At 41.7% G+C, this 23,961-nt stretch overlaps 1 protein-coding gene across 2 annotated transcripts in view; it reads left to right on the plus strand.

Annotated features, from left to right (window-relative positions):
* The window catches only part of DDX6 (DEAD-box helicase 6), a 101,434-nt gene that overhangs the window by 19,131 nt on the left and 58,342 nt on the right, over positions 1-23,961 (plus strand). For both annotated transcript variants that reach the window (XM_085873464.1, XM_085873465.1), the window contains 2 exons: positions 1,052-1,738; positions 18,316-18,379. In XM_085873464.1, coding sequence (XP_085729590.1) covers positions 1,515-1,738; positions 18,316-18,379 — 288 coding nt within the window. In that variant the 5' untranslated portion in view covers positions 1,052-1,514. The remainder of the gene's footprint in view (positions 1-1,051; positions 1,739-18,315; positions 18,380-23,961) is intronic.

Raw genomic sequence — 23,961 nt, forward strand, 5'->3', positions numbered from 1 at the left:
CGATTGTGTCCTGGTATATGAGCAGTTTTGAGAATCCGTTGTATGTGGTGTGATGTACGTCCAATGAAGCGAAGGGTGACGTGCTTTCGCTTCTGGTGTCTTATCACGAGTTCTTGGTGGTTTCATGATGACGTGAGCAGGATAACCGTTGAATTTAAGGACATTCCTGATGTGGCGTAGTTTTTTTTTTGCAGCTTGTACTTGTCAATGGCTTCACCTTGTGGTGTCCAGGGTTGGACACCACAAGTATGAATAAATTGTTGAAATATAAGCTGCTTTTGCTATCCTTTTCTCAACTGTTGCAAGTTGAGCTTCCTGCTTCCTGCTTCGTGATTCTTTAAAAGGTGGTGCATAATCAGCGTTTTATCAATGTAAGAAATGGGTTTGAATGACTTTGTAAGTTAAGATGCAGGAAGAGCTTTTCCACCGGGTTTTATATTAAACATGGCGGTTAAAAAGACGCCGTTTCGGCACGTTTAATCACCCTGGTAATGCGCTGGTATGCTGCGCCTCCCCCTGCCCTCGCACTGCCTCTGCCCCAACTTCATACAACTGAGGTTGAGAGGAAGGGCTGTCAAAAAAGTGCCAATTGGACAATAATTTTATCATTATTATTATTATTTTTCTTCCAGTAGTCGGAACTGTTGCTCAGATCAATTCAGTTTTTATAAAGCAACGAATCACCAGATCATGGCAGGATAGCTGAGAGGTATGCACTTGCTCAAACTTGTCTCACTTGGTTTCAAATCCCAACCCAGCGTGCGTGTGTTTTAATGTTTTTTTTTTTTTTTTTTTTTGTTTTTTTTTAAATTTGATGTATGTATGTGTTTTTGGCATTTCATCACCCTTGTGGTTGATTATGTATGTCCCCACAACTCTGAATTTTAATTTATTAACTTTCAGGTTTGATTCCTTGTGTGGAGACACATCCTTATTGTTGAGTACAACAGTGACCATGCTTGTCTTTTGGCAGAAGTGATTGTTATTGAATTGTGGAATGTAAAGCCTTCATGACTGAGCATTTGCTGTCTTTTCCTCTTCCATTCTCTAGGTGCTGAGAAGATCTTTGAACACCAGGTCCAGCTGCGAGTAACAGTTTGACTTCATTGCTGCTATCAGCAGACAGAGGGGGACTGTTGTGTATCTCCTTCCAAAACTCAAATTCATTCCCATCCCCAGATCTACTACCTCCCTAAAATCCTGTCCCCTCCTTATCTCCTGCAGTGTGATGCGATTGTGAGCAAAAGCTACTTGCTCTGTGGGCAGTTGCCCTGGACTTGTTTTTTAATTTTTAATTTTCAGAAGCGCTTTGGAGATTATTTTTTATTTTGGCGAGAAAGACTGAATATTTTCTCGTCTTATTTAAAGAGAAATTGGATATTTCTATTTTGTCCCTCCATGACCTCTGCCTGTTGGTGTGAAGACTGAAGCAGAGAGAAGAGACAAATTTTTGGCTTGTGATCATTTTGGAAGGCTGGCCTATTGTTATTAAAGCGAGTTAAAGATTATTGAAGATGACGTCACCCCGTGCTGAAAATGGAATATCAGTGGCGATGGCCAATCAAATGCGACCCCAAGCTCCTCCACAAAGTACCCTACGTATGGGGCAGCATCCTTCCCTCGTTCTACCCACAGGCCAGACTCCCAAAGGGGCACCGGCCTCACCATCTTTGGCCATGGGAGGGTCGTCTACTGCAACGGCCATGGCATCTCAAACATCTTCAAACAATGCAGTCAAGTACGTACTGTAATTACATGTGTTTAATCTGTCTTGAGATTTGAAATGTCCCATTACTGTTTTCCCATAGCCAATAAATTTGCTGTAATTCTATGGTTGATTTCAGAGAAGGATAGGTTAAAGGTTTTTGAAATGGAGGGCACTCTGTAGAGCGCATACCTCTGCCACGCAATGCCTGATCCACGAGAACATATTGGGCCCAATAAATTTGAGATATTGGTTTCGCCCATCTCTCAATGGTGAAGAATCACTTTTAAAAATTATAGTAGTCAAATCCGGATCTTCACCAACATCTAATCGGTTCATCCTTGTCACACACTGAACCTGTCCACAAATTTTAATCTGGATCTGTGCACAGGCAAACAGACAGGAGTGAAAACAACCACCTTCACCTTTGGTGGTGGAGGTAAAAATGTTATTTGTAAGAGGATGCAACAGGGATTGGAGGTGGGATAAGTAATTCCACCCTGTTTTTTGCTTTCAGTTACAGATCTCTGCCAGTTGTTGGTTCACGAAAAAAAATAAGTGACGACTATATTCGTTGTTGTGTGTCTGTCTGTCCCGAGCATAGCTCCGTGGGTTTTGATCCGATCCTGACAAATTTTTGGTGGGAGGTTTATATCATGATCAAGTTGTGTTTTCCTGAAAATGGGCGTGGTGCGCCCATTATGGGCAGAGCCACGCCCAAAAAACGTGTTTTTAGGGGTGGCCGATTTCAATTTGCATCTTCTCTTCGGGGGTTTGTCGAATCTGACGGGTTTCGGTGTTTGGTTAGCCCAATGGCACCTGCATAGCCCCACGGAGCTCGATTTATTATTTTTATTTTTTTCATTTTCGTGTCAAGGTCACAAGGTCACGAACTTAGAAAATTGCGAATTTTGACATAAAAATTTTTCTTCTCCGAGGGGTTTGTTGAATCGGGCAGGGGTTTCGGTATTTGTTTAGCCCAATGGCACCTGCATAGCCCCACAGAGCTCGACTTTTCATTTTCTTCCCAAGGTCAAGGCCACATGGTCACGAACTTAGAAAATTGTGTTTTTAGGGGGTAGCTGATTTCAATTTGCATCTTCTCCTAGGGCAGTGGTTCTTAACCTTTTTATGTGCTCGTACCCCTTGAGCTTTCACAATATTTCCCCTTACCCCCTGTCTAAAATGACTTACGGAAATAAATGAAATTATAATAATTGATATGAAATACAATGTAATGAATACAATTAATTATATAATGCGTTGAATACATACAAATATACTGAATACAAAAATAGCCTTTAAAGTACAACCGTACTTACACAGTACACCGATAATCAGACATATTACTAATGACTTTTGTTTTTCATCAATGATCATGCTGAAACGAGGTTCTTTTTTTGAGATAGCCACACGCATGTCATCACTTGCATCCAAACGATTCCTGGTCTTGGTTTTGATGTGTACGAGAGTTGAAAAACCAGTTTCACATAAGTCGGTAGTCGCAAATGGCACAAGGACCTCCAAAGCTCTCTCTGCTGACTGGGGGAATGTGTTGAGTTGTGCACACCAGAAGGTATCAACTGCATTGAATCAAACTCCATTTTGATTTTATGACTGGCTTTCATCTCAACTGGATCTTCTTTCATTTCATTATCCATGGAATTTCGGTTGAAAACAAATGGGTCCTGCATCCATCCCTGTGAAACAGAAACCTCTCCATGCTGAAAGTATCCCTGGAAGGACTGACTCGGCACCTGCAAATGTTCTTTCATTTCAGTCACAATGAGTAATAAATTTTCTGCATTAGAAACTTCATCAAGCATTGGAAAATTTGCATAGTTTCCAAACCCAATGTGATTTATCCAGATTGGAAGTTTATTAGTGAAGGCAGACATCTTTTACCTGGCTGTGATCATGTTCATCCCAGTACCCTGGGTGGAGGTGTTCAACTTGTTGAGGTGGCTAAATTTATCTGCCAGGTATGCTAGGGACAAAATTAACTTCTCATTTTCAAAGTGCTCTGCGATGCCACTGCCTCGGCGTCTAAAACTGCTGGATTTCTTTGTGCAGTTCGAAAGCACGAGTAAGCACTCGGCCACGGGATAGCCACCTCACCTCTGTGTGGTCAAGAACAGTGTTCAGCTCCAATTTAGTCACAAAAAACTTTGAAGAGACGGTCATTCAAGGCTTGTCCTCTGATAAAGTTTACTGCACTCACAACAATTGACAACACATTTTTTCAGTTGTTCTGGTAATGTCTTAGCTGCAAGGGCATGGCGATGCAGCACACAGTGGGTGACTGACGTGAGGCACCTCCTTTTTCACACGGGCAGCAAAGCCTGATTTGTTTCCAAGCATGGCAGAAGCTCCATTGGTGCAAAGTGAACCACACATGTCGAGAGTCATCCCGTGCTTCAAGAAGAAATCCTTGACGATATTGATCACATCAATTGCTTTTGTGGTTGTTGTCAATGGTTCACAAACAAGAATTCTTCCACCACTTCTTTCTCCTTCACATACCGCACAAATACTAATAACTGACTACAAAAACTGACTCATCTAACTGAAGACTCACTTTGATAGGACTGGCTTTGATATCGGCAATCACCTGCTGCAAGATGTCTTTACTCATGTCACGAATCCTGGAACAGATAATGTCATTTGACAAGGGTACTTGCCTTGGTTTATTTTCTGCCTCAGTCCCCAGTACTGTTTTTGCCATTTCTCATGCACAAGGTTTCACCAATTCTTCAGCAACTGTATGAGGCTTTTTTTTCTTGGCACACAAAAATGCAACTTTGTAAGATGCTTGCAACAATGGCTTCTCAATCGGTACAAATCCCTGCTTTGGTAAGGTACCACCACGATCAAATCGTCCCCTTTTCATCTTCAAGGTATTGAAATAATTTCCCGACTTCGCACCCCTGTGCCAATTATTAAAATGTTCATTAAGTCTTGAAGGTTTGACATTTGCATTTGTAAATACTGTGCTGCATAGTATGCACTGTGGTCTCTGAGTTCCATCTTTTTCTGTCATGCAAGTGAAACCATATCGAACATAGTCATCATTCCACTTGCATTTCTTGGACATGGCTCAGCAATGAAAATAAATGCACACAATTAGTAAACGAAATTTTGAATCGATAGCAAAAGTATTGACAAAGTGGTACACAAAAAAACCGTGAAATAATATATTCCAGGACTCGGATCCTTGGATTATTCATCTCCACAAGATGTGGAAAACAAAACAAATACATGCACAGGAAATCACACAAAATACCGCTTATAATTCAAACCATTTCACAACCCACAGTGATAAGACGGACCTCCTGGACAGCTGGAGGTATTAACACACTTCACATTTACAAATATATGTCTTCATATCTGCACCTTCACAAAGTAAACCCTTCATAACACATCACAACCCCATCCTACAGCTTCATATTCCAACAAAACCATTCCACTACTACAATTTCATCACAGGACAACACCATAGTACAGCAACATTATCACTTCTCTTCCCATTGTAATACCTCCTTTGCTGCACAATAGCTTGTCAGATCATTGCACCATCTTTTTCACACTACAACGCCACTTTCTTGCAATATATCAAACAAACACCACACTGCAACAGTACGAACCTGTTCCTCCGAAGCCCAAAACACAACTGAGCAATGTCCAACTTCCAAGCAACAGTGCCAGTCATATAACTGAACGCGTATTAAACGAGTAAAATTGACAACGTATGAAACACCTTAAGTCTCAAAGCGTAAGTATAAGCCAAGTAACACTGTCTTGTACAAATATAATTACATCATAGATTTGAATTAAAAACGGTAAATAATTAAAATTTAATGCCACCTCAAAAATATAAAATATATATTTGATTATAATATTTTAAAATTATTCATGAATTGAAACATTTCTTATTAGTTATTTATTATTGGAATTTAAGTACTATACAGTATTGAATTTGACACCATATATCGTACCCCCTGCTTTGATGCTTCATACCCCCAGTTAAAAACCACTGTCCTTGGGGGTTTGTCGAATCTGGCAGAGGTTTTGGTATTTGTTAGCCCAATGGCACCTGCATTGCCCCACAGAGCTCGTTTTTTTTTGTTTTTTTTCATTTTCGTCACAAGGTTACGGAACTTAGAAAATTTCGAATTTTGACATAAAAATCATACGACCGCCCAAACTTTGAGAGTTCGGATGACAATATTTTTTTATGCATAATCTTGAGGTCATTCCCCACCTAAAGTCTTGAAACCATTTTGCTCTATCTCGAACACCTTGCCCGTGGCGCCCCCTTCAAGTTTGTTTTTACGCTGATTTCCTCAAAGTATGGATAATCCGATGAGTGTGAAATGCCATATAGCCTATATGACGTTATATTGTTACTGGAATGTTCCAGAGGAAGTTTTGCACCAAAGGTCATAATCCTTGACCTTTAAAGGTCAAATTTTCAAAGTAGTGGGAATCTAACTGGGTTTTCGACCTTCTTCGACGAACTCACTCCAATAAGCCATAGCACATATCCTGTTTCCTTATTTTAATGTCCACAACATTGTTTTGTGACCTTTAAAGGTTATGCAAAGGTCAAATTTTGAAAGTTGTTGAACGAAACCGGGTTTTTGACATTTTGCAGCTAATAATTATAGATTATAATCTATCACTCGTACCACATCATGTTGATCATTTTTATAACTTGGTCAAACATTATCACATTGTCTCATCCTTGACTTCTGAAACCATCTACATCGTCAAATACCGCTCGTGAACCATCGTCGTCTTCAGACTTGTCTTACCTATGGTTGTTCTCACCTATTAACTAGTCTTGCTCGGGATTAACATTTCTAAATCGAAGCAAAGCATTTGCACACTATAAATTTTTAAGCTGGGCTCATGAGAGCATTATATCTGACCAGTGATGAGTGTAAAGGAGAGGAAACTCAAGATAGTTGGGTAAGGAAAGGTTAATAAACGGGATCAGGGGTCGCAGTGCACTGTTTGCTTGAAGCCCTTGTGTGAAGACAAAATTTTTGGTTGGGTGTATAGGCAGAAGTGAGGAATAGGCTTTGAGGTGTGCAGTCACTTTGGATTTTGGAAGTTTTATCAAGAGGGAATTGTGGAGTATATTGGGATGGTCAAAGGACAGAGGTGCAGTAAAATATTGACCTCCCTGCAATGTGAAACAACACTACTTTTGCATCATGGGAGTTTTTTTGGGGGGAGGGGCAGGGGTTTACACTGAGGCTCGTATAGAGCTAACACAAAGTACAAGGGGTGGGAGAGGAAAGACAAAACTGTGGAACTGACAAGATCTGTGGAAGGGAGAGGGATAGGGTGGGGTACACAGGGTAAACAAGATGGACACTCCAGGGACTTTCACATCCTCGCATGACGGACTTTCAATTTTGAGAGCTTTGGAGGCTACAAAATCCAGTAGACTTGTGTTTTGCTGGAGTTCCAACCTCCAGTGGAGAGCAGTGCTCCATTGAGCTATTGACAAATGCTTTGTACTTGGTCGCTCTTTTTATTTTTATTTTTATTTTTATTTTTTTTTTCTAAGGAAATACTTTGATCAGTGGAGGATGCTCAATTTGTAGTTTGCTTTCGAGGCCAGCTTTGCTATGTGTTTGGCCCAGCAAAGGTCATGGCTGATTATGAGACTTAACCTCTTCCATTGGATGACCAAGGAACTGTTGGATTTGTTTGGTTTACAATTGTTTGAAGGATTTTCCATTGATGGCAACATGTTGACTGAGCAGGGCAAGTCAGAAATCCAGGAATTAAGACTGCCTCCTTTGCCAGCAATGCATCATTCCAGACTGTCGAATGCCAAAGATGTGTCCAGAGATTCCATCCTAACCTCTTATGGAGGACATCCGACCATTGCTGAGGGGAGCAGAAGTATCTCCAGAATTGAGAGAATGGAATGTTATTCGGGCTGTTTGACAACAGGAAAGTCGTCAAAAACAGTTTCCGTCACCTTGCCCTGTAATTGGAAGCGAGCTCACTGGTGTGTAGTTAATGTGTTTGAATACATACATGTGGTGGACAGATTGAATAGGGGAGGTGGATGTGAAGCAAACATGGGCACTGGTGTCATATGGGCCATTGCTGAAGCAGGAGCAAGGGGAAGGACGGGAAACTTGTCACTAGCAATTATTGTACAATACTCCTTCCCAATTCCATATTCGGGTGATGCATGCCACCAGCGCTAGGTGCCGAAGGAAGTCCTCCTCAGTTTTTACTTCGTTTGTTTTCTTATTTGACCGGGCGACATCTCAGCCATCCTTTGAGCGAGGAAGCTGAAATTTGGGGACAAAAGCGAGGATGTGCTTGGGCAAAAATATTTTTTGATTCATCGATTCTTTAATTATTATTATAGATTTATTAATTACTTTATTTTCTTTCTCATCTGGTCAATATCTCAGGCACCTTTTGAGCAAGGAAGCTGATATTTGGACATGACTGTGACCAAGTGATCTGGCTAAAAGGGTATTTTTGATTTATCAATTAATTTTTTTTTTCGATTTACTTGATTTTCATAGTTTGATTCAGATGAAACGGTGGTGGTTTTGGTATGCTATGAGCTAATTGATTTAAGAAAGAAATTATTTTACGATTATTTTCTAATTTTGAAATCGATCAATTATTGAACACCGCTCCCTCCCAATTCCATCTCCATGTGCTATATGATAGGTTTGGCCCCCGGCAATGTCGTGCACGGGTGGGGGGGGGGGTGTTTATTTGGTATGGGGGTAGTGTCGTTTGAACCTTTACTTGTTTCTCATATTTTTAATCCTGAAAACTTGGATTGTTCAGTTTGCTGATGAGGCTCTTAAATGTGTAAATTATATTGTGGTCCTTGCTTTTTGCCTTTTAAATTTTTTATTTATTTTCCTCTTCCTTTCACTTTTAAGCCACTTGTAGTGTTGTGGCCGGGGCTGAAAAAGGGTTCCAATTTAGGAGATACCCCTACTGGAGGTATAAAAAGCTGAAACCAGTCTCATTTGAACCGTATGGATGTCTAGTTTTTGAAAACTGAGGTTGAAGTTGTTGAAATTCTGCACATGGTGAATTAACCCCGTGAGTGTGGGAACATAAGAGAAAATGGCCATTTTCAATAATTCTTTATTTACTTCAATAAGCGTAAAATACATGTAGAATGGTTGAATATTTCTATGTATTAGACATGTTTTAGGCTCCTGAAGGGGTTAAGTACCCACAAAATACCCCTAATTTTGGCCGTTTTTGAGCAAATTTAGCAAAAACATGTGTTTTTCTCATTAAATGCCCAATATGTTTTAACTGTGCCAAATTTGATTATTTTCATCAGGCAGGGTGTCTCATTAAAGAATGTCAGTTAAACTATGATAGAATGTTCACAACCAGGTAAATTAACCCTTTCTCTGACATGTGCGCGGTTCGAGTGAAAATTCCCATTTTTCTAAAATCGGCATCTTTTATGCAAAAATGAACTGTTATCATGGAAAATATCAGGGTTACTATTAGAAATTGATGTTATACAAGGTATTTCATGGACTTGTATGCTACCAAGGGGTAAAAGACCCCTGGAATACCTCCAAATCGGCATTTTTTTTAAAAAAAACTAATTTTATGCCACAATTGCCTCTTTTTTTCGCATGATATTGTCATTGCATGTTATAACAGTCCCAAGTCTGATTTGATGAACCGGTCAGATTGTCTCATGAAATTGCAGTTGAACCTGGATAAAAAGATTCACACCTTTGAGAAAATCTATTCAATATGTTTATATTGCACAGTGAAACCCACTCATGAATCTTTCAATACTGATCACATCTGAAATCAGCTGACCATGCATATAAATATCAAAAACAGTATCTATCTCTGTTGCATTTTCATTTTCCTGTTGTATGACATTGCTGTTATTGTTGCAGTCAGTACAGCTACATATGTCAATACACTCTAGTCCTGCAAGGACACAAGGGCACATCCTCCCGTTTTCACAGTTTTTGTCAGTGACAAGACAAAGCAATGATACTGTCATATTCCAAGTACCTTCAAATCAGCCACACTATCACATTCTGGGGAACTCTTACATGTCTTTGCATTGTCAAAGTGCTGTTTTGATGTACACCATGCTATAAAATCAAATGATTTGAACAAATGATTTGCACAGGTGCTTCTCAAACTGTCTGCTTGGATTATAATGGTTTGATTGAAATGTTTTTCTTGAAATTGAATCGTGTAGTATTCCAGCGGCTTGATGAAGAATGACAGCATTGTCCAATTGATCTGATTCATCACAAGATCCAAATTCGTAATCACCCGATTCATTGATTTGAATGTTCAGAGCAGATACCTTCTTCACGAGATCACCGACAGTTACCTCATTCAAACAAACAAGATCGGATTTTCCAGTCTGGCTGATGAAAAGCATCTGATCACCAAATCGCTTCTTCAGCTTCTGTTTCCATAATGGATATTCGCTGGGTTTCTCCGCTGTACTCTCACCTTGTTCCTGAAGTATAACCAGGAGGCGTTCATGCAATGTAGAGTCACAACCTTCTTCACCTTTGAAAAAATTGTGCGTTCAATTTCCTCACTTAAACTAAGAACAGCCTTATCATGGACATTCATAGCCTTCTCCAATTTAGCCTTTGACCGGTCAGCCTTTATATTTCTTGGTGAGATATAACGACTGTAACAGGATCTGTGGTATTTTGCATCATATGCAAATATGTCTGGAAGTGACAACATTCGCATGTGAGTCTTGGCATTGAGTCTTTCCAAAGATGCTGCAATGACACGGTCACGAGTTGAAGCTTCGGTGCCAGTGGCGATTTCTGATAACCTTTCTGCTTTTTTGTATGATTTCTCACAGATGAAACAATCAGTTCTTATGTTAAATGTGGAAGTGTCTGTGCGCCGGATTCGGGATGGACCAATCTCAACCATGTCACCAGCATTATCAGCCGTATCGTTCGCAGTGGCAAGTTCATTTTGTACATACTTGAGATTACTTGTGGTTGTATAAGATGCCCCTCATTTCTTGTGGTATCTAACGGTAACAGTCTGGTTTAAAATGCCATCTTTGATCTTGAGCAACCTGTCATGCAGGGTCCTGACGTATTTCCACAGCTCGAAGAACAGCTTTTACTCCGTCAAGTGTTGGATTTCTTATGAATGGATTGTCCACTGACTTCTCATCTAAAGTCTGTTCACATATAACACAACTTTCACTCAGACTCCCACACAACTGCACTCTCTTCTCAAGGGGTTCTCCAATCAGATCTATCTTGATTCCCTGCAAGAGAAGGGTATTAAATTTTAGCTCGAGATGCCATAGCAGTGAATCACCGCGGGGAATTTAGCCTATGAATAAGGGTCAGTATGCTGGGTGTGGAGCCTAATCAGTACTCAATTAAAGATGCCAGCTATCCTCACATATCATACACTTACTGAAGGGAGCCAACACCAAGGATTTATAGCCACTGAGCATGCAGAGCACTTTCACTTTTCATATAATGTGGCATTCCACGGCCATGCTAATACCATGTACAACACATTGTTCACACATACACATAGGGCCGACACCATCACATACAGCACATAGTTTCATTTATCCTCTGATCTTGTACTATGAGAACATCTTTGATTTTCTTTTTAAGATCCTACCTGTTCAATAGGCCTAATTTGACCAATACAATGAGTGATGATCCTCTTCTTGAAGTCAATGTCTTGAAGTTTATAAGATTTGACATGTTTGAGCCATGCATGACAGAGGCACAGGGGTCATGATGCCCAAAACAAAAGATCAGCAGCGGCAATGCCACCTATGGTGTCTTGGTTTAACTGATATCATCATGGGAGAAAATTCCAACTGTCATTATCATTATTAATTGTATTTATTTACAGATCATATGCTACATGTGGGGGTATTTGGGGTTCCTTTTAATCCCCTGCTCATGACGAACTGCACAGAATATCTCAAAACATGAAATACCATCGAAAATTACAATGTAATGAGTTTGGCCCGAAATCGTTAAAATCCCAAATTAGTGGTATTCCAGAGGGTCTTTTACCCCTTGGCAGCATAAAAGTCCATAAATACCTTGCATAATATCAATTTCTAATAGTAACCCTGATATTTTTCATAGTTTTCCATGATAACAGTTCATTTTTGCATAAAAGATGCCGATTTTAGAAAAATGAGAATTTTCACTCGAACCGCGCACATGTCGGTTAATTTACCTGGTTGTGAACATTCTATCATAGTTTAACTGACATATTCTTTAATGAGACACCCTGCCTGATGGAAATAATCAAATTTGGCACTTTTAAAACATATATTGGGCATTTAATAAGAAAACGTCCAAGTTTTTGCAAAAAATTGCATTAAAACTGCCAAAATTGGGGGTATTTTGTGGGTACTTAACCCCCTCAGGAGCTTAAAACCCCCTGAAATATCTTAAAATATGTCCAATGCAGTAAGTCCTCGCTTTTCGCAAGGGTTGCGTTCCTGGAAAACCTTATGATAAGCGAAACTGTGTTAAACAAAACATATTTTCCCATAGAAACCAATGTGTTTTTGGCTCAATTTTTTGGACGTAAACACAAATAAACAAAACGCACTCCTCGAGTAGTGGCGACTTACCCCGAGGCTGGAGGAACGGAGTTGATTGCGGTGGACAAGTCACACTTGCGGAGTGGCAGAATCGTCCCCCTCTTCACTTGACACTGTGCTGTCACTTTCTTCACCAGCGGGAACGGTCTCTTGGCAGCTGGTTGAAGGAGCATCCTGGATGGTGGATGGAGTTGGTGCTGCATCTTTTGGGTTGAAAAATGCATGGAGAGTGGGCTGGATGGGTTTCTTTTTCTTTGCTGCGTAAAGTTCCTTGTAGCAACAAAGGGCATCATTAACAACACGGCTAAAATCAGTGCTCCTTTCAAGATTTGGATATTGCTCGATAACAAATTCTATGGCATTTTCAAACGAGCTGAGGATTTGGCTGAGGTTTTTCATGGTGAGATGCTTGGATGAAGGTGTCACAGCATCTTCTTCTTCCTCAAGAGCCCACTGCTGTTCCAACTCCATAAGATCTTCATTGCTTAAGGGTTCTGCATGAGACTCCAGCAAGTCCTCTTCGTCAACCTCTTCAAAACCAGCCTCCTGCGCCAGGTCTACAATTTGACTTGTAATCAACGGAACATCAGCAAACCCCGTGAAATTGTGGACACACTCAGGCCACACTTTCTTCCACACAGCGTTCATTGTGGAGGCACTCACCTCCGCCCATGAATCCTTAATGTTTTCCAAAGCCATTTTTATGTTGTATGTTCGCCAAAACTCCTTGATTGATAGCTTGTCCTTATCAGTTTTTTTTGATAAGCTGCAGCATGGTATTAACATAATAAGCAGCAATAACTCCCTGATCCATAGGGTGTAAAAGTGAGGTAGTATTTGGTGGTAAAAATACTATCGGCATGTTTTCACACCAGTCTTCCATTTGCTGAGGATTGGCAGGAGCATTGTCCACAAGTAGCAAAGATTTGTTGTCAATGTTGTTCTCCTTGGAGTACTTCTCAACATGATTGGAGAAGTAATTGATCACGTAATCGTGGGTCAATGCCCTAACAAACTACGTGCTTTTTCTTGCATCACAGCAAGAGATAAAGGCATGCGACGTTTAGTTTGATCTTCTATCCACACACATAATAAACGCTTCATGTTGTGCATGGCACCATCTCTCATTCTCGTTCGTGTCGTTGCACTCGAACTGGTCGCAATCTGTGATATTTTCTTTATCTTTGCCGAACTTTGAACAATCGAATGTCCAGTCGATGCAGCGATTGCATGCGCGCGGCCGATTTCCGTTGTCCCTTCACCTCGTTCATGTCTTTTAATTATATCCAATTTCATCTTCAATGTGACAGCCTTTCGTTGTATCTTGAAACGAGGTGTGCTCGGCAAAAGGCTTGTGGGTCGCTTGGGATTCATACTGGAAGGTATGCAGGCGAGCGTGAAGAGAATACGTACAGTACATGCGCAGTAAAGTGAAAGTGTGTTTATGTGCATCCTGTGTGATTGGTTTTTTGCAGGGAGTTTGAAACTTTTTTTGCGTTTTTCCTTGCAATGATATTACGATAGGCATAAAATGTTTGCGATAATTGAAAAATTGGTCATTAAAACTAAATTACGAATAATCGAAACTACGATATGTGAACTTCCGGTTAGCGAGGACTTACTGTACATAGAAATGCCCTGAAATATTCAACAATTCTACATGCATTTTATGCTTCTTGAAGTAAATAATAAATTATTGAAAATGGCCATTTTTTTTTTCTTTTGTTCCCACACTCAAGGGGTTAATTCACCATGTTGTGCAGAATTTCAACAACTGTACCCTCAGTTTTCGAAAACTAGGCATCAATACGGTTCAAAGGAGACCGGTTTCCGCTTGTTATACCACCGGGAGGGGTTGACTTATTTTTCTCGGTCTCAGCCACTACACTATTATCTTTACAGTTGGTTCTCATTTTTATTGTGCACCGTTCCTTTCCAATTCCAAATCCAGGCGATGCATGGTCTCCATTTTCTTTCGCCATGACGTCTTCTCTTTCTTGTTTGTCCGGGCAATTTATCTTGGCCATCCTTTGAGCTGGGAAACTGAAATTTGGGGACAAAAGCAAAAATGTGCTTTGGCAAAAAATGTTTTTTATTTATTTTAATTTATTTAAAATATTTTTTTCTTTAGATTAATCTTTTTTTTTTGGGGGTGCGACTGCCACTGATGCTGTGCCCCTATACCAGTGCACTGGTACTCAGCCCATCATCCTGAGGTCAGCGAAATGAGTCAACCCCATCTGGTGTTCAGTGGCAAACAGGGCTCAAACTCGGGACATTAAGGTCCCAAACTCGCCACCCAAATCAATAAGCCAACACCAGGTGGTTAATTAATTGATTTATTAATTCCTTATTTATTTTCTTTCTCATCTGAGGCACGTTTTGAGCTCGGAAGCTGAAATTTGGACATTACTGAGCAAGTGATTGGGCTATGAAGGGTATTTTTGATTTATTGATTGATTATTCATTTTTCCATTTAATTTTCAAAAAGTTGCAGATTTTAGATATGCTCTTCAGAAATTGAGCAGTCTTATTTTTCGATTTATTTTAATTTTGCAATTGATCAATTATCGTACACTGATCCCTCCCAATTCCGTCGGTCAGACAGATTCCGTTCATTCAACCACCCTCACCAGCTCACCCACACTCGGGGGACATGGACTGGACAGGGCGTGCTTGCCCCCACCTACTCATCCCCCCGCCCCTGCCCCATTCCCCCCTCCTTCAATTTGCTTACCCCGGCCACGCCCCCGCCTCTTCACTCCCCACCGCCCCCGTCTCTTGATTGCCCCCGAGCCCCCACCCCCTGTCCACCCCCTCACACTCAACCCTGCCTAATTCACCCCAGCCCCTGCCCCATTCCCCCACCCCCGTCTCCCGCTTTCAATTTGCTTACCCCCGCCTCTTCACTCCCTGCCCCCGTCTCTTCATCCACCACCCCACCTCTTCACTCATCGCCCCCGTCTCAACGAAAAGTGTTTATTCTGTCTCAGAGTTGAAAGTTGACTATTGCCACTATGTGCGATGCACTCTTTCAGGTACGAAGTTTCTTTCAGTCCAGGTCACAGTACCGAGAAAAATGTGACTCGGCCGCTAGGAGGAGCACAAAATTGGTCCTTCAGTATTAATATATAGATACAATGTTTCTTGTTACATTTTTTGTGTCAAGTTCACATTCTGAGGTCGTCAGCATGTGCAGAAGAGGGTTTTACATTGCAGACACTATTTTCGAGGAGTGGAATTACACCTCGCAGCGGTAAGTCTGTCGACGACAGACGTAATGACGTCAGCGAATGACCATTGATGTCATGACGTCCTGACACGCCTCTCAGCGGTGACGTCACACGTCGCCATGTAAACGAATGTAAAACGAAGTGTTTATTCTGCTTCAGAGTTGAAAGTTGACTATTGCCACTATGTGTGATGCACTCTTACAGGTACGAAGTTTCTTTCAGTCCAGGTCACAGTACCAAGAAAAACGTGACGCAACTGCTCGGAGGAGCACAAAATTGGTTCTTCAGTATTAATATATAGATGTTTTCTCTGGAACTGCTTCAACTATTGAAGTGAAAATTTGAAACTACCATTGTGTATGCACGCATGGTAAAAATTGACATGACAAGTCACATGGTTTGGCAGCCATCTTGGATGGAAAAACTCGTCTTATCCGATAACACGAAACTTCACACGCGTATTCCACTGCAGGATTGGAGGCAGAATGTAAATTTATGATGTCATCGGTCACATGGTTTGTCAGCCATCTTTGACTGAAAATTAATAAATTTTAAAAATCTTCTCCAGAATGGCAGGACAGATTGAGGCAAAAATTCACACACTTTCTCCAAGAAATCCTTTCACAAGTTTGTTAATTTCTAATTGATAGGTCATATGGTTCAGTGGCCACATTGAATTTACCCTAAAACCTTCAAACATCCTCTCCAGAACGGCTGGACAGATTGAGGCGAAAATTCACACACACTTTCCCCAAGACATCCTTTCACAAGTTTGTTAATTTGTTATTGATAGGTCACATGGTTTGGTGGCCATCTTGAATTTACCCTAAAACCTTCAAACGTCTTCTGCAGAACGGCTCAACAGATCAAGGGGAAACTTCACAAAAGTATTGCTCAAGGGTTGTGAATATAAGTTTGTTCATGAATAATTGATAGGTCACATGGTTTGGCAGCCATGTTGGATTCAAGAACAATATTAAATAGTTTTCTCTGGAACCACTTCTCCAAGCAATTTGAACCTTTGCGACTATCATTTAAGTCTCACGTATCGAAGGCGGACGTCTGGGTAACAGGTTATCACTGCCAGCAGTTATAAAGTGGCAGTTCTAGTTTTTATTTTTTATTTTTTTGATGAATCAATTGATTTAATTACTTTTATTATCGATTTATTAATTACTTTTTCTCCTCTGGGCAAAAAAATTGGGTACCCTTTGAACTCAAACTGATATTTGGACAAAACTGTACAAGTGATATGGCTGTAAAGGGTATTTTTTGATTTATTGATAAATTGATTAATTATTTTCTTTGTTTGTCTGGGATATCTCGGCCATTTTTTGAGCTCGGAAGCTGAAATTTGGACACGACATTGCACAAGTGATTGGGCTGTAAAGGCTATTTTTGATTTATTGATTAATCAATTGATCTATTAATTATTCATTTTTTGATGAATTAATTTTCAAAAAGTTAGATTTGGATAAAACTGTGGTTTTGGTATACTATTAACCAATTGATGAAGAAATTTAATTATTTTACGATTATTTTAATTGCAATTAATTGTTGTACACTGCCTGCTCCCATTCTGTCTCCATGTGCTGTATGGTGGCATCGTCGGGTGCTGAAGGTGCCCTGGCAATGTCATGCTGGAGGATTTGTTTGTTTATTTGGCATGAAGGTACCTCTTTGTTTTTTTTCCCCTCTCCAAACCTTTTTCTTTTTTGGCTCTACCTCCTCCCCCACACTAGTTATGGTGGAAATAATTTTAGAAATTATTGGTTGAGTTGCAGTGGTTCTTGCGAGGCATCAACAGGGAAGTCGCATTCAAAGCTCTGCTTTTCACACGTTGCCCACTGTTTGGCCTCGTGAGTCACATCTCAGAGCCCCGATGAGGGTCTGAAGTCCCTGCTTGCATTCTCACCCCAACCCAATGTTATTTGCTACGATTTGGGAATTTAATTTCAAATGTATGTCAATCAGAAATCGTTTCTGAGTAATTGGTTATCTATAGTTGATGCTTGTCTTCATTATTTTCCATTGTCTTTAAAAAAAAATTTTTTTTTCTTTTCTGTGGAACCTTTCCTGAGTTGGTGGTTTTCAGCTCTTCCATTCTGGTTTTCTGCCCACTTTGCTGTGGTCTGTCCTATTTCTGCTGCTAAGCTTTACTCCACCCATTCACACTTCCCATTAAAAAAAAGATATTGCTTACCCCTCGTGGTATGTCTTTTTGGCTGATCCTTTGCTTCCTCCCCACCTTTGTCCATTTACTTTTCTGTGAACCTCAAAACCTGTAGTATTATTATTATTATTACTAGTGTGGGCCCGTACGTGCGTGGCTGGCTGTACGTGCTAAAAAAAAAAAAAAAAAAAAAAAAAAAAAAAAAAAAAAATTCAAACCGTGCCTGAAACAAACACACAGGCCGTTCCTTCGCTCTCGCGTGCCCGTATGTGCAAAAAGAATTGTGACGTCAATCGTGATGTCATCGCACCGTGTCCTGTCATTGGTTTGGTAAATAAATGGCCATAACTTGGGAACCACTTGTCCGATTAATGTCAAACCTTGAAAAGGCACATCCACAAACGGCGTCAAAACAGCGGTCGCACACACACATTGCTGCAATTATAGAGATTATTATTGTTTTTATTTATTTTAAATGCTTCATTTACTCTGCAAAAGTTGCACAAAATCAAATGAGAGTATTTTCCCAAGGTGTGTCTTGACAGCCCATGGCATGCTGCTCTTGCTTTCCTTTGTACAGACCTGGTGATGACTGGAAATCTAGTCTTAAGCTTCCAGAAAAGGACAGGCGGATTAAGACTTCAGTAAGTATGGAACTTTGGCATTGATATATTTGTTTATAATCTTTAAAGGCAAGTCCTTTGCTTTTCATGTTGCTGTTTGACATGGGTTTTCGTTACTTTGATTAATTTTCTCAACCCAATATTTACACTATATAAACCACGAAGAAAAAAATAATAATAATAAAAAAGGTAAATTGCCATTTTGAGCTTGAGCTCTTCCAAGCATGATTTTGAATTTGGACAAGTAAAATAGCACTTCTCTTTAAACACTTGTCATACCTGCAGTGTAAAAGTATTGTTAAAGATCGGGTGGTTAGGCCATGGGCCAATCACTCAAAATGGACTTCTCATTACCATCTCGGGTGGCAAAGGTTGACTGTACTTTTTGGAAAGATCTTTGTCGGGCCAACTTTTTGGGTATGATTGCCACTCCTTCCGCTTCCGGTTTTGGAGCAGCGAGAGGTCTCCTTCTGGGCTCCCTGCTGACGTTCTCAAAGCTAAGTTTCCGGTTGTTATTTGTCCCGTTTTAACTGTTTAATTTTCTCACCTACATGTTACTGTGTGTTGCTAGTTCGGTTTTGTTTCAAAAATCGTGCTATTTTGTGAGTATTTTTGTCGACGTTCTTACCTGATGCTTGAGGCCTAGGCCTAGGCTTGAGGCCTACTGGTTCCACTCGGTGTTCGATCTTTTTTTTTTTTTTTTTTTTTTTTGTTATTTCTCCCCATTACCTTCAATTTCTATCCTCCCCATTACCTTCAATTTCGATCCTCCCCATTACCTTCAATTTTGATCCTCCCCACTTTCCAAACATCCCCCATTCTCCCAACGAATCTCTTTCTTATGTCAAAAAAAAAATACCCTACAACAACAACACGCTCACCTCTCCCGATTCTTATTCTTCCTCTTAACTTCCTCCTCGTCTTCTTCCTCGATTTTTATTTTTTTTATTTTTTACACTTCCATGACCTAATCTGTTGAACTCTCTCATACATTAATATTAACAACAACAACAAAAAAAAATATATATATATATACCCAACAACAACAACAACACGCTCACCTTCTCCCGATTCTGCTTCTTCTTCTTCTTCCTCTTAACTTCCTCCTCGTCTTCTTCCTCGATTTTTATTTTTTTATTTTTTATTTTTTACACTTCCATGACCTAATCTGTTGAACTCTCTCATACATTAATATTAACAACAACAAAAAAATATATATATACCCAACAACAACAACAACACGCTCACCTTCTCCCGATTCTGCTTCTTCTTCTTCTTCCTCTTAACTTCCTCCTCGTCTTGTTCCTCGATTTTTTTTTTTTTTTTTTTTTTTAATTTTTTTTTTTTTTTTAAATACACTTCCATGACCTAATCTGTTGAACTCTCATACATTATTTTTAACAACAAAAACGATCTTATAATGCTTCATCTTCCTCTCACACATGTGGTACTCTTTACTGTTTCACAATGCACTACTCTTCTGCTATTTTAACAGACTGCTCTCATTTCGAGCTCTCCTTCATTCCTTGCCTAAAAAATCCAACTATTACAGCGCTTCTTCTCTCCATGCTCTGAATTCGCCTTCATTGCATCCATCAAGAATTGTTAAATTGCATCTCTGACCTAAAACTTTTAAAAATCAACAGTTTGCCATGGATGCTCGCTTTCCATCAACCATTCTTTTTTTCCAACTTCAGTGCCAACTCACCCCCCTCACCCCTCACTCTCACTCTCAAAGCAACCATCCCACTCTTCTCCCTCCAAGCCTCCCTCTCACCTCTCTCAAAAATTCCCCCTCACCTTTCTCCCACCTTTCATCCCCCTCACTCTTCCTTATCTAAGTTCCCCCCTCTCATCCACCAACCTGCCTCCCTCCACTGCCCTCTCACCTCCATCTCTTCACTCCACCTCCTCAAATCCTCAACTGCCTTCTTCCTTGTCTCTTGTCCCCCCCTCTCCCCCAGCACCACAGAGCCTTTTCTCCTCCTCATTTGGCCCCCTCCCCTCGCTATTCTGCAATACCCCACACTCCTTCAGCAACCCTCCTTACCTGCCCCCCTCGTCCCTTGTCCTACCCTCCCCCTCCCCCTCCACCTCCTGCACCCAAAGCCTCCTCCCCTTCCTCTTCATTAAAAGTGTGGACCTCAAATATCCGGGGCCTTCGCTCAAACCTTTCAGATCTTTCCATACAGGTTGCCACTGACAAACCAGACATTATCTGCCTAACAGAAACTTTCCTCTCCCAAGTATCTCTCCCTGGTTACTCCCTCTTTCGGTATGACAGACCTGAGCCTCGTCCTGGTGGAGGTGTTGCTCTCTTCATCAAAGACTCTATTCCTCACTCTCCATGCACTGCTCTCACTCCCCCACACCCCCAGGAATACCTCTGGCTTCGGCTTCCCCTCCACTCCCACCTCATGTTTATATGTGTACTGTACCGTCCACCGAACAGTGATGACTCCATCTACACCTCACTATCCGAAAACATGGACCATCTTCTATCTTCTCATCCAAACTCTCTCTTCCTCTTATCTGGTGACTTCAATTGTCATCACGCCAGTTGGCTAGGTGTGGGTACCTCTCTCACCTGCCATGGCACCTCAGCAAAAGCTTTCTGCGACTCATTGGGACTGACTCAATCGGTCAACTTCCCAACCCGGATCTCAACCAATGGTACTCCATCTCTTCTGGATCTGATTTTGACAAATTTCCCTGACAATATCTGCTGCTCTTCCTTCGCTCCAATTGGTTCTTCTGACCACGTCCTTGTCAAAGTGGACATCTCTCTGGCTGTTATCAGAGAACCACCTCACCGCCGTCGAGTCTGGCATTTCACTCAAGCCGACTGGCAGGGTCTCCGAGCAGCCATCAAACTTAGACTGGTCTCCTATCACTACTTTCTCAAACATCAACTCATCCTGGGAATTCTTTCAAAGAAACTTGCTCTCCCTCATGCACAGATTTATCCCCTCTCGTGTTCAGTTGTCTTACCCTTCCTCCCGCCCTTGGTTTACTGAAGCTTGTGGCGAAGCAGTTGTCCTGAAACAACTTGCCTTTGCCTCATGGAGAGCAAACCCAACTAAGGGCAATCTCAGTTCTTTCCACAAAGCTCGGAACAAGTGTGTATCTACCCTCAGGAGAGCCAGAAAACAACATCTTTCTCATCTCAAGTCTGAACTCTCAAACCTCTCTCCCCCCTCAAAATCCTGTTTTTTTTTTTTTTTTTTTTTTTGTATACCTTGGTCGAGGCTCGTATGAGAGCTAACACACAACTCGCAGCAAGGAGGCATGAGACAAGAGGGGTGGGAGTGGAAGGGACAAAACAGTGGGGAACAGACACATTAGGTGAACTGTGGAAGGGAGAGGGATGGAGATGGGACGGGGAACATGGCGAAGAGAAGATGGACATTTCAGGGACTTTCAGGAAGGAAAGCAGGAGAAATGAAGGAAGTGGGCTTGGGTGGATTATCGGGGGTAGAAAAGATCGAGGATTTGGATGGGGGAAGATAAGCGGTGGTGGTGAACAGCTGTTTTGAAAGCCTGGAGGGAAGAATGGGAAAGAATAGAGTGAGGAAGTTTATTCCAAAGGCGGGAAAAAAGAGGAATGAAAGAGTGAAGATGAGCAGTGATTCGTGATTTTGGTAGTTTTACCAGAAGGGGGTTGTTGGTGGACCTTGAGCGCCCTGTGGAAATGTGGGGACAAATCGCAGAGAGAGCAGGGGGGGGCAAGGCAGGAGAGGAGTCGGTAGAAGACAGAAAGACCACCGACCAACCTGCGGTGATTGGGTGAGAGGCCCAAAGACTCAGCTTCATTGCGGGAGATGCCGATGATCTTAAATGCCCTGGTTTCGACAGCGTGAAGCCGAGAAAGGTGGGAGGCAGGAGCACCAGCCCAGAGGGGAGAGCAGTACTCCATCAGGCTACGGACAAAAGCTTTGTAAGTGGTCAGGAGCTCAAGAGGGCCGAGGAAGGACTTAGCACGACGGAGGATTCCCAGTCGGCGACTGGCTTTTGAGGCGAGGTTGGAAATGTGACTTTCCCAGGAAAGGTCATGGCAGATAGTGAGACCTAGAAGCTTGAAAGAAAAGACTTCTTCCAGAGGATTGTTGAGAAAGTGGATGGGGGGGGGGGGGTTTGTAAACGGTCCTTTCGAAGAGACATAGTGAGAGTGTGAGATTTGTCTGGATTGAAAGACATGTTCCACGTGTTGGACCAGTTTGTGATTTTATCCAGATCTGCAGTGAGTGAAGAAGCTGCTGCTTGCCGGTCTGAGGGATGACAGATGGTACGGCAGAGGGTGGAGTCGTCGGCAAAGAGAAATAGAGGATTTTCCAGAGAGTCCGAGAGATCATTGATGAAAACCAGAAAAAGAACAGGGCCCAGAACGCTACCTTGAGGAACTCCAGCCTGCACAGGAAGAGGGGATGAAAGAACTCCATTTAGGGCCACACGTTGACTGCGACAGGAGAGGAAGTCTGCGAGCAATGAGTGGAGATGGCCTTGAATACCATGGGAAGAGAGTTTGGTGAGTAGGGCAGGGTGCCAGACTGTGTCAAAAGCACGTGATATGTCCAGGGATACGGCTCGGATTTCCTGTCTGGCATTGAGGACCTCCATCCATTGATGGGAGAGCAGAAGCAGCATATCCAGGGTAGAGTGACCTGGTCTGAAACCAAATTGATGATTGGAAATCAAGCCATTGGAGAAGAGGAAGGATTTCATATCTGAGGCGATGATGGATTCCATAATCAAATCTGGTGGCGTTTAATCAAATCTGTTTCTGGTGTATGTTCCCCCTCCATCCCCTCCCTTACCTCAAATGGCCGCACTGCTGATTCCACACGTGATAAAGCTGAATGTCTAAACTCGGTGTTTGCAGCTAGATCTTGTCCTAAACCCATCACTATCTCTACCCACTTTACCCAGTCGCACCCAACTGTCCCTGGACTCTGTATCCTTTTCTCCTGACAAGGTGGAGAGCTTGCTTTCAAACCTCGAGTCAGATTCTGCAACCGGTCCAGACAGCATCAGCCTACGTGTCCTCAAAGCCTGCTCTTCTGCTCTTGCTCACCCTCTCTCTGTTCTATTCACCCTCTCATTTGCCCAAGGTCATCTGCCATCGCTTGGAAATCTGCTAACATCACTGCCCTGCATAAAAAAGGTGCAAAAACAGATCCCTGTAACTACAGACCAATCAGCCTTCTCCCAATCATCAGCAAGGTGATGGAATCCATCATCGCTTCAGATATGAAATCCTTCCTCTTCTCCAATGGCTTGATTTCCAATCATCAATTTGGTTTCAGACCAGGTCACTCTACCCTGGATATGCTGCTTCTGCTCTCCCATCAATGGATGTAGGTCCTCAATGCCAGACAGGAAATCCGAGCCGTATCCCTGGACATATCACGTGCTTTTGACAGTCTGGCACCCTGCCCTACTCACCAAACTCTCTTCCCATGGTATTCAAGGCCATCTCCACTCATGGCTCGCAGACTTCCTCTCCTGTCGCAGTCAACGTGTGGCCCTAAATGGAGTTCTTTCATCCCCTCTTCCTGTGCAGGCTGGAGTTCCTCAAGGTAGCGTTCTGGGCCCTGTTCTTTTTC

Source organism: Eptatretus burgeri, chromosome 3 (genome assembly GCF_056783735.1).
Source record: "Eptatretus burgeri isolate ZD-2024b chromosome 3, Ebu_testis_v1, whole genome shotgun sequence".
Lineage (NCBI taxonomy): Eukaryota > Metazoa > Chordata > Myxini > Myxiniformes > Myxinidae > Eptatretus > Eptatretus burgeri.